Source organism: Hyposmocoma kahamanoa, unplaced genomic scaffold (assembly GCF_003589595.1).
Source record: "Hyposmocoma kahamanoa isolate Upper Pololo Valley unplaced genomic scaffold, ASM358959v1 83641, whole genome shotgun sequence".
Taxonomy (NCBI): Eukaryota; Metazoa; Arthropoda; class Insecta; order Lepidoptera; family Cosmopterigidae; genus Hyposmocoma; species Hyposmocoma kahamanoa.
The window spans coordinates 2,554-14,418 of record NW_020654227.1 but is presented as its reverse complement, the minus strand read 5'-3'; the positions used below and the strand labels follow the sequence as shown (position 1 = coordinate 14,418).

General features: G+C 39.9%; 1 protein-coding gene across 1 annotated transcript; it reads left to right on the top strand.

Annotated features, from left to right (window-relative positions):
- Positions 1 to 6,811: 6,811 nt before the first annotated feature.
- Positions 6,812 to 11,639, top strand: LOC113234368 (caricain-like). Its single transcript, XM_026469677.1, has 8 exons — positions 6,812 to 6,908; positions 6,993 to 7,101; positions 7,270 to 7,296; positions 7,437 to 7,696; positions 7,826 to 7,958; positions 9,092 to 9,197; positions 9,268 to 9,354; positions 11,616 to 11,639. The coding sequence occupies exons 1-8, from the start codon at positions 6,812 to 6,814 to the stop codon at positions 11,637 to 11,639; spliced, it is 843 nt and encodes a 280-aa protein (XP_026325462.1).
- The last annotated feature ends 226 nt before the right edge of the window (positions 11,640 to 11,865 follow it).

The window sequence follows — 11,865 nt, the reverse complement described above, 5'->3', positions numbered from 1 at the left end:
TTTGGATGTAATTTGTGGTTGTCTATGTGTGTGTCCATGGCACCCGCATAAAAAAGTTAGCAGTAGTTTACATACATACCCCAATGTGACAGCGACTCACCCCTCTAGTACGGCACTATTAGAGCGGTTACACACGGTGATTTTAAGCAGTGATGCAAACGCGATGCAAAACCGCGACGGTATCGATACAAACGCACGATAGCATCGCTACACTTGGGATTTATAGGCGATAGCATCCATTCAATCTCGCGTTTGTATCGATTAAGTCGCGCGTTTGTATCGATGCAGTCGGGCATTTGCATTAGGACTGAGCGTTATTTTTCTAAAGCGTATCGAGAAACGCTTTCATTCAATGTAACGAAAAAACGCTTTCATGTAGGTTCCAGAAACTGTTACTAAAGAAACGACATTTTAAGAAAACGAAACGGACTTGCAATGCAAGTTACGTAATTATGTAGTTATTTGTCTATGGCGTTACGTTCTGCAAACACGTTAACATTACTTGCCACTGGATAGAACAGTTCGTTATTCGTTCCAATCATGCGTTATAGAACAAAAAACTTTATTGCATTCACTTAGGTTACATTTATAAAATGAAATCCCGAACGGTTCGAAACCGTTTTACTGCTTCTTTGTGAAATGAATCTTATGCTACATATGTTCAGTTGATATTTCTGTGACAAATTAGAACGCCTGCAGTACGCCTGAACATTTCGTCAACCATTTCTATCCAGGCCTGAAAAAGTACGAAGGGAGGTATAATTTTTTTTGGAAAAGCGTTTTTTTATAACTGTTTCTGGATAGCGTTTCTTTTTAGAAAATAACAGTTTCATTTCGTTTTTCGATAAAGACGTTATAAGCTCTCATTTGCATCGATGCAATCGCCTATAAATAGCAAGTGTAGCGATGCAATCGCGCATTTCACGGACGCGTGTTTACATCGCTGCCAGAAGTCGCCGTGTGTAACCACTCTTACACTTGTGGCTATTAGCGAAGTCACATGTCATCACCAAAACAATGCGGTCACCTCATTGTACGACAATTCACCCACGTCAGCTAATATTGTTAAATCTCGAATGAGCCTATACGTAGTTTCTACTGAACTATTCAACAAAATAGCCCTAGGTTTCGCACCACTTTTGTCCATGCTACTAGTTATTTCATTAGCGAGAAACCATTGTTGTTATCGGCCTTTGTACAACGTCTAGTATTCACTTTCGAGATTGGACAAATTTAGTACTCCAGTCGATGCTTCTGCCATATTTGTAAAGTGCAACACGTGATCCAGCTTTCACTTAAAAGTTTGCACAGCCTGCAATGGATTTGGTTGATTTTTTTTTAATAAAAATAAGTGCGCATTTGATCTCTGATTACATGGAAATTGACTGTGAGGTCGACAATGTAGCATGCACACCTAAATAATGCATATTTACTCTCGCCTTGAAAATATCCAAGTTATAGCATTCGGGGAATAAGTTCGCAGGTAGAGAATTCCACTCTAGCCGCTCGCCATATAAATGTAGAAGCGAAACGCTTCGTGTGAATCCTGGGAATATCCACGACATAGGGGTGGAATCCCAGCCCATGTCTTGTCCCCCAATGATGGAAAGGAGAAGGCGGAATCAAGTTATCGCACACTCTCCGTGATTATATTCTGTAAAATACCGATAAGCAGGCAATTTTAAGGCGATGTTCAAGGCTCTGCCGCGTCGCCTCTACTAATTCCGAGTCACCTATAAGCCTCTTGGCGCGCTTGTCGATTGAATCCAAGGTGGCCAGTTGGTATTTAGCAGAGCCATCCCATAAGTGGCAGCAGTACTCTATACACGACCGGACTTGTGCTTGGTACAGCTGAAGCAACTGTCCCGGTGGTGTGAATTAACGCCTCACCTTGGAAAGGATGCCAAGCTTCCTGGCTGCATTTTTGACCATGGATTTAATGCATCTGCCGAAGTTCAGATTGGACGACAGGTCCATTCCAAGTAGCTGAAGACGGTCGGTTATCGGTATGGATATATCACGAAAAGTCGGAGTCAGGTGAAAGGAACTCTATTTTGTGGAGAATAGACATAGAATAGAGGGAAAATCTTTATAGATACCCCTGAGCCCAAGGTGACTCAGAGGTTATGTGGGGACTTTCCTTTCAGACTGGAGGGCATACCCCACTAAAACTCCCCCAGGTTTACCTGAGAAGAGACACGCCTGCGTTTTGGTAGCATTAAACTTGATAAGATTGGCATCGCCCCAATCGGAGACTGTCTTAAGTGTTAAATTCAAACGACTAACCATGGACTCTCAACAAAACTGGAGTTCTTTTCCACTGACTCTTTCATTGGTCAAGTACCTGTTCACATCTGTGCTGTCATCAGCACACCCAAAGGCACCTTGAATTAACATATCATTGATATGTAGCAGGAAAGAGAGTTGCGGACAATACGGGACCCTGAGGAACTCCGGTAATTCCTCATAACAGCGAAAATGTTGAATTAATTACTTTGGAAAAAATATATATTAAAATTGAGGATATACACTGATTATACTGTATGGTGTGAAAACACGATTCCTAAAAATTAACACGTTAGAAAAAAAAACACAAACTTACCTCAAAATTTTGCAAGAAAACCGCTGCACTCAATAGGTACTTTACATATACCAAAGATTTTTTTAATATGAACTGAACTAATTAGAACACGTATACTATACGATATACGTTTTTCAAATAGCTTTAGTTTCGTTTGTAAAAAAATAAATTCTGAAATTAAGTCAGTGACCGTGCCGCTCGACCCAAGCAATATGAACCCTATTAATATGGGAAAAATTTTCTTGTCTTTGTGAATCAAGAACTATTTACGACTGTCTCCTGCGCAGCCGCATTTAAGATTTTTGAATTACCATGTATTGACAGCTGAACAATGTAATTATTTTTTCACCTCACTAGCTCGGAAAGGCTTTCTTTCTCATTAGAAATCTGCGCGTAAAAGCGTTTTTTACGTGCTAACGTGGAAAAGGTTTTTGAAATTCGAACTTGACGATGGACTGCGGTGCAACTAACTTTTTCTTTTGATGAAAAAAAAAAAAGATAATGACACGATTTGTCGTACATTACTTATGTAATAAATCCGTTGGTATATTTTATTCTTATTATTGTTGACATTAAATTGATAATGATAACTAATTGCGTTTATTAATTTTTTTTTAATTCGTCGAAAAACTAAATTTCAATAATCACTTAATCACACAAAATAAAAGTACAGGCAAGAATAAAAATTTAAGAGGTGTAAATTCAGAACGCATCCGAAGATAAACTTTTTCTTATGAATGAAAAACTGATGTTTTATAGTTCAACTGTTTTTCTTTCATCTTACATTTTCCTCGCTATAATGAGGTGAAAAGTTGTGTGTTTCGCTTTGCTGCAAAGTTGTTTTGCGTCTCGTGCCTTGAAACCCTCGCTACGCTCAGGAATCTATTTTTGAACCACTCGCTACCTTCGTGGTTCAATCTTAGCTTCTTTCGCTTGCTCAGGTTTCAATACAAGCACTCGCGTCAAAAAACAACTTTGCAGCCTTGCATAAGAAATAATTATTATTATATACGTTTTTATTATTTGTATCATACCATAATGAAGCGACGGTAACGCTGGATGTTAACATTCGATTTAAGTTTTGACGACTGTTTTAAAATAGTTACGTCCTGTTTTAAAATTAAAATATAGTTTTAATTAAGCGTAAGTTTTAAAATTGAATTCAAAACGGAATGTTAATATTTTAAAACAGTTGTGAAAAACTAAAACATACTCCCCAGAGATGATTTAGAAATGGCGTTTGCGCCCTTTTCACAAAACACCGACGATATTTAAGTTGCAGCCTCATCGCCGCGGCGTCATTAGTCTATATTTGATTTCCAAGAAGTTAATTTAATTACAACGCCATCTAGTAGCTTTGGATTGTAGTAGTTGAAAACATCGAGCAATAAACGTATGTAAGGTCAATACACAGATGGCAAGAAGGGGTAGAAGCGCAAGCACACGACTTGGTGATGGAATGGGGACGACTTGGATGGTCAGGCAGTCTAGAACGGGTGGACAGTGGCGCGCTACTCTGTATCGATCCATCTTTTCTACTTTCGACCTAAATACCGTGAAAAGTTGATATAAATAATTGCTATCAACTGACGTTATTATTTCTTTGCCGACTGAACGAATTAATAACGAAGAATGAATAGGGCACCAATAATTCCTGACAAAATCTGTGACGAGGGTGTTTACCTCAACGTCTCCCTTAGGGAGATGCCACACGTGGTGCGTTGAAACAGCGCGCATCGGAACAGCTCCTGTGGCACTTAGTCCGTTGATATCAACGCAGTTGCGACGACGCAACGCCGAAACGCCGATGCAACGCCCGTGTGGCATCTCCCTTAGAGTGCATTTAGGCTCAACTCACACTGGTGCAGAGTCGAAGCGTCGCGTCGCGTCCTATTTTTCAATTCCACCGCCAGGCGACGCGCGCTGACTCTGCGCCAGTGTGTGGTAAGTCTTATTCACCGCGCTAACCCCGTGCGGCCGCCGAGCGGTCGCCGCGCGGTTGCCGCGCCGAAACTTTCACCTCGTGTAAGTGGGCGCCTAGGGTTATACTCTAACATGTAGCTGTTTTGGTACAGATTTACCCAACGAGCATCAGCAAGAACACCAATGTAGTGTCATGCAGAGTAATGAATGCTACTAACGAGCTTATCTCAAGCGACCAGAATTCTTATTTGCCCATCAAGAACTATTCTTTTGTCAGTGAGTACGATAATTATTAAATAATAGAAAATAAGTGATGACTTCGAAAGTGTTAAGGTACTTCCAAATATTACAAAACAACTTGAGCTAACTTTTGTTAAAACAATGAACAAATTCGGATTGCAATACTATTATTTTTATTGGTCAAAATGAAAAAAAAAGTTGAAAAGAGAGTTGAAAATTGTTTTTCAACTTAATTTCTCGCGCTTTTCTTTCTAAAAATGAAATTCAAGGAGAACATTTCCGTGCAACTTTGAAATGGGTTAGTTTGAATGAAAGTGTGTGGAAATACAGATTAGTATTAACATCCCCTTCTCAATTTAAAAATGGAATATTTATTTGAAAGACGTTGACAGAATTGGCTGCCAGTGGCTGCAAATGACTTCTGACGAGAACATTGAGGTAGTAAAAAAAAACAACACCAATTCCCGTAGACTATCAACAAACAGAGGAACTCGTCCGCTGGTAGATCTAATTAGATATTATGATGTAATATTTCCAGAGAACGAAAACTTAGGAGGTATTAAGGCTCAAAAATGGATCTACGTCGAGACGATATATGCAAAGGACAACGTGCAGGCAATCTACACAATCTGGGTGAACGAAATTTGGACTATGAATGGTAGTAAGAAGATTATACCTGTTAGGTACATAACGGTCTTTTTAATTTGGTTTTGTTGTCTATGTATTTAAATGTAGATCACTAAAACGACGAATAAAGACATGAACATTTACGGTATTCACAGAAAGCCAACTAGTCAAAGCTAGATCCTTGCCATGTTGCATTACATAAAATAGTTATAATAGTACTTATGCAGAGTACAGGCGTGGGCGCGGTGGCGGGTCGGGGCGCACGGGTCTTGGCGTCTTCCCTTTTACAGTGACGAAGCGGCTACGACCGCGTAGATCCACACGAAATTGCAAACAGACGCTAGACGCTAGAACTAAGCACAGAGAACTCAACGAGCGTCTATGTACATTTGATTTACACGCGCCTGCGCCCGCCGCTACCTTGAATAAGGCCACATAGTTAGGTTAGCCTGGGTTATTTGAAGAAAAAAAACCAACATTCTCATAGGACTCTATTACCAATATCATAAACAACAACGGTCGTTCCATGACTTTTAATAATTCATTAGCTTTTATTTTCATAAAAAAATAAAATTTTATTAAATATAGATCGCTCTAGACGGTAATACAGCTGTCCGGTAAAAAAAGGAAGCGTTAGCGTAAGTATACCAGTCCGAACTTACTACCTTGCTAACAAATGCAGATCTAAAAAGTGTTAGAGAGTACAACAAAAACGCAAACCTTTATTTTCGGTGAATTTATTATGTTTTATAAAATATTCATACAACAAAAGTTGATGTTTATGATGTTAGGAATATAGCCCTGCGAGGTTGTTAGTATTTAACAAATGACCCTGTATAGTCCACCTCAGAGCACAGGTCTTTTCTCACAATGAGAGGGCTAGGCCTGTAGTTCCGCGGGCCTAATGCGTATTGGAAACTTCACACATATCACTTTGCAAATGTGTGCAGTTTCCTCACAATGTTTTCCTTCACCGAAAAGCTCATTCATTGCAAATTAAATTTTGCACATAATTTCAAAAACTCGGAGGTGCAAGCCCGGTTTCAAACTCACGCCCCTCTGCTTGAGAGGCAGTAGGTCAAATCATAAGGCCACCACGGTCATGTTGCATTATAAAAACAAAACTAATTTCTTCTATTGACATCTCCTTACATGGTTCAATCCGAGCACAAGATCCTTGTTCTGTGAGGTTGTGTCTAAAGTACAGATAGCCCTGACGATAGCCGACCTCCGGTAGGAGATGGCACCTCAACAAAGAGAAGTGCCACTATTTCAAAGTCTAAACGAACTCATCAGCATTTTTATATGACTACTATTTCCGACAGAAACTTGAGTCAGCTGTTTCACTATTAAGTTTTAACTTTATTGATTTACTGTCGCTTTTATTAACCTAATCATTATACACTTGCCTCTTATATTTAATTCAGGTATATTTATGAAATGAGGGACAAATACAAAGTACTCGATTCTTATCAACACGATTACACTTACTTTGAAGAAATCAGACCTGAAGATACTATGTTGCAGGTGCCTTTGGGTAAGATTGTTTCATTTATGGGTTTCTACTGCTATAGCATCGCGTTGATTCCAATTTCAATTCTCTCTCTTCTTTCAAATTTAGGTATAGATTGCGAATCTGCGAGATTATCAGAGCATGAGCCGATAGATCCTTTGATGGAATTCACAAATCCGTCCATAGAGCATACCAGAGTTAATAAGGCATTTCACAAGTAAGTAGATTATGAGAAACAAGTAGTTGCGTCATCTATCTATTAAGAATTGCCATGCCAAAATATACATTTCAATGTAAACGGCCGTAACTATAAAATTTAATTGTTTTGCAGCTTCAAAATCAAATATAAAAGAAAGTATTCAACCGAGGACGAACATCAAAACAGGCTGACAGTTTTCATGAAAAACATGAGGTACTAATAAAGCTTTTAGCAATAAACTGAGGAAACGTTGCAGCTTTTTATATTAATAACAATGTTAAAGTAATAAATTGGTAGAGAATTTAGAACTAATGTATGTGTTTAGATGTCAACAAGACTTACTATACTTTCAGATATATAAATTCCTTTAATCGTCAACACAATTCTTACAACCTCGCCATTAATCATCTCGCAGACAGAACTGATGATGAACTATCCGCAGTCATGGGGTTAAAGGTCACTGGTGAATATATTAAAGGATATAACACGGGTGATATAGATGAAAATGATGATGACGGTGGAGATGATAATAATAATGACGTTAAAGGAAGCGATAACAATATAGAAAGAGAACTTGATTGGAGGAAGTTTGGAGCTATTACTGAAATTAAAGGTAATACATTTAATGAATTTACATTTTTGCTCTTATTGCGCTTTATGAACGAAACGACGGTTGTACTCATACCGTAACTTATATACGGTTTTCATGAATTTTTATGAAGCTTCACTATGCTTATACTAGATCAGACGACGCTCTGCGGCTCGTGCTACGCATTCGTCACTGCTGCAGCGGTGGAATCAGCTGCCTACGTTCAAAGAGGCTGCAAACACCTCGAGGAAGCTAGCGAACAGGCTGTCGTTGATTGCAGTTGGGTGTAGGTTTATTTTCATGTCTGCGTCTGTTTGCATTATTATTTCAGTATATAATTTAAAACATCGAGTATATAACCAGAAATAGAGTCGAAATGTCATTTGATTTGTTTGAAAACTATTCTACCAAATCATTACGATGGCAACTGCGCTCCGATTGGCCAGCCCAACTGAAGTGAAACAATTGTCGGGTGCCGTCAATTGTTTCACTTCAAATCGACAAGTTTAACTTGAGCTTTGCTATAATGTCTTTAGGTTTACTTCTTTTTCGATTTAATTATCATTGTCAGTGACTCACTCGCCCGGGCTTGCTGAAAATCAGTGCCACGACACGGTAAACAAACCGGTTGTGGCTAAAGCTGAGCAAGTCCCGTTTGCACTAGTCGCGACACGCATGACGATGAATTACCTGCATATTTTGTATTATTATTGTTCCTCAATGTCCTTTTGTTTTTATTATTATTTTTGTTTTTTGTTTATATGCGTGTTTGTGATTGTGCAATAAATGGCTTTCTAATTTCTAATTTCTAATTTCTAATTTCTAATTTCTAATGGACGAAAATTTAAAAATTACATATTTAATATCTAATTACCGATGAAATGTGATTCCGTTTGTTTTCTAATTAGATGTTTTTCCCACACAATGGAACAACCCCCGTTGTTAGTGGTATTATCTTTATTGCAATAAAATCAATATATTGTTGGAATGTACGGAGACGTATACACAGATCAGTTGTCGGCGCTATACTATTTCAGCTTTCTAATTTGTGATTTCAGCGGTAACAAGAGTTGATATTTAAAAGGCCCATTTGCCTGATGTGTTGTCAGGGATAGATGGGCCTTATTTCGCCTCCATTTTTGGTTATATACTCGATGCCTTAAAACTTTTAAGACGTTGGTTATCTCCAGCCGGAATTGCTTACTTTTCTGGTTATTCCATGTTTTTCAAAAGCGGCGCGACGCATCTCCACTTCGCTTAATAAATATAATAAAATCATATTGGTTAAGTAAAGCATTATCGGTTCTACATTTTGATGGAAAATTATGTTCACACAGTAACTGAAGTTGACATAGAAATATTGTTTGTAATATATATATATCATAGTTTCATGCATTGTTGCCGACTAACTTTTTGTAGAGAACGCAACCATGGCTGTGATGGCGGATGGCTCGGCAATTCCCTAGAGTGGGTTAAGCAAAATGGTTTGCCGTTGAAGAAAGAATATGGACCCTATCTGGACATAGTATGTTAAAAAAGTTGCATCGGAATCGAAACATCAATAGTTATTGATGAAAGTATGTTACTATTTCTAGGAAGGTGTTTGCCACGTTATGAAAATGACAAAATTACTGAAAATTAACAACTACCAGGAAATACCGAGAATCAAGAAAAATATTAAGGTAATTAAATAAAAATTTATAACTAGATGAAAAATTTAAATTTTTTTATATAATTATAAATTTTTCTTTAATAAAAGAAAAATTTATAATTATAACTAGAGTGGGGGTACTGGGGTATAAATATGACTAACCGTTCTGTGCGAGCTGAGTTTTAAGTTTATTTTACGGGTTATGAGCCTTCAGCCCGCCTTTAATCCGGTGGCGCAGTCAAGGCCATCAGCGGCCAACTGCAAAATATCCTTCATAAAAGAAAATACCAGCTGACAACACGGTCAAATACCTAAGAGTTAAGCTCGATAGGAAGCTACCGTGCAAAGCACACGTGAAAATCGTCCGAAATCGCGCCCATTTTTTTTATGCGCCGCCTCCACCCACTTCTTAACAAGTATGGTAAACTCTCCCTTCGTACTTACTTGGTACTTGGTACTTGGTGCAACGGGCTGATATCCTCAACTCGACGACAAAGCGCCTATTTTGCGTGTGGTGGGTGCAGGGTCCTACTCGTGCCACCCAAGCTCCTCCAGGAATCTCAGCAGCCTCCTTGGTTTGCTGAAGACTTCGGGGAGCGACCTTGGCACTCCAAGGTATTTTGCCCTGTAGTTGGCCACGCCGGAGCACTGAAGTAGGATGTGCGCAGCCGTTTCCTCCCCCTCCATGCACGCTCTGCATAGAGGGCTGTCTGTGATACCTAAATTGAAAAGGTGTTTATTGTATGGACCATGACCCGTTAGCGCGGCAGTTAGAGTGCGAAGCTCTTGCCTTTTAAGTTTAATTAGTATTCGAGATAGACTGGCGTTGAGCGTTGGGAGTGCTTCCCTCGCCTGTCTACAAACCGTAAGGGTGGTCCATGTATTATTATGTAAAGATTTTGTACCTTTGTGTATAGTTGTTCTGGACTATTGGCAGGGGAGGGACACTATCGGTTCTGGTCCTACAGCGTCCGTCTCCGACCCTTTCCTGGCTAGTTCATCTGCTGCGTCATTGCCACGTGAGCCGCTGTGTCCTTTAATCCACTGAAGAGTTACGTGGTTTTGTATACATACCTCCATGAGTGCTTGATGGCATTCGTAAATGAGCCCTGAGTTTATGTCATAGCTATTCAGTGCTTGAAGTACTGACATACTGTCAGAGAGTATTCGAATGGAGTAGTTCTTTACTCTTTTCGCTATGATTGCTTCTGCCGCCAACTTGATGCCCATGCATTCAGCCTGGAATACTGTGTTGTGGTCACCAAGCGGTGCTGATATCCTGATATTGAGGTCTTCTGAGAATACCCCAGTACCTGTTCCTGAGTTTGTTTTAGATCCATCTGTGAAGACTCGGACCTCTCTGGGGTTTAGTCCTTCGTTGGGATCTTCAAATAATTGTATCTTGTATTTCTTGTCAAAGATGTATTGTTTTGGGATCCTATCCACAACCGCCTCCAGTAGCGGTTCCTCATTGACAATCTTGTAAAGGATTTCTGTATGTGGGGTCCTCATGTGCTTCCAGAGGCCGGCTCTGTTTAGACGCACTGCTGTTGACGCCGCTTCCTGTCTGATGAACAGTGGGAGGGGTCGAAGGTCCAGCAGCGCTTCGAGGGCCGCAGTTGGGGTCGTCCTCATGCAGCCGGTCGTCGCCATGCAAGCGAGTCTTTGGAATTTGTCCAGCTTGTCGGTTGCGGTCGTCAGCTTGGTTCGTGGCCACCATGCTATCGCGCCGTAACTGATCATGGGTCTTATCACCGCAGTGTAGAGCCATAGTGTTATCTTGGGTGATAGTCCCCATTGTTTACCCACCATTCTATGGCACTGCCAGAAGGTGATAGTAGCTTTTTTAATTTTGTTGTCCAGATGTTTGTTCCAGTTCAACTTGTTGTCCAGTATTACTCCCAAGTACTTGACTTCGGTTGATATCTGTAGTTCTGTGCAGAAGAGTTTGGGTAATCGGTAGTTACCTAGTAGTCGTTTGTTGGTAAACATTACTAGTTCCGTCTTTGTTGGATTTACCGATAGTTCATATGCTCTGCACCATCTTTCCACAATTCGGAGAGCCGCTTGTGTAATGTCGCAGAGTGTATTGGCATAGTTTCCTGTTACCAGTATAGCTATGTCATCAGCATATCCTATTGTATAGAAATGTTCTTTGTTGAGTTTAATGATAAGGTCATTTACGACCATGTTCCACAGCAGAGGCGACAATACCCCTCCTTGAGGGCACCCCTTCGCTACTATGGCCCATGGGGTCTCATTTGCTGTTGTTTTTATTGTTCTTTGTTTCAGCATGTTGCTAATCCAGCTAATTAGCACTTCGTCTACTTTGTGTCTTTTCATTGCTGATTGTATGCTGGAGAAGTTGGTTTTATCGAAGGCTCCTTCAATATCTATAAAGGTGCCTAGGCAGATTGCTTTGTCTTTAAGGGCCACTTCTATCTTGCCCACAACGGCATGTAGGGCCGATTCAGTGGATTTGCCTTGGCTGTATGCATGTTGGTTACCGTGTAATGGAATGTTCTTAAGCGCTCCATCCCTC

What these genes read in the sequence shown, in the direction of transcription:
- LOC113234368 (XM_026469677.1), top strand. Translation starts at nt 6,812, where the DNA reads ATGAGGGACAAATACAAAGTACTCGATTCTTATCAACACGATTACACT. An exon ending in TATGTTGCAGGTGCCTTTGG is followed by an intron (nt 6,909 to 6,992) that starts GTAAGATTGTTT and finishes TTTCAAATTTAG; the next exon opens with GTATAGATTGCGAATCTGCG. An exon ending in AGCTATTACTGAAATTAAAG is followed by an intron (nt 7,697 to 7,825) that starts GTAATACATTTA and finishes TGCTTATACTAG; the next exon opens with ATCAGACGACGCTCTGCGGC.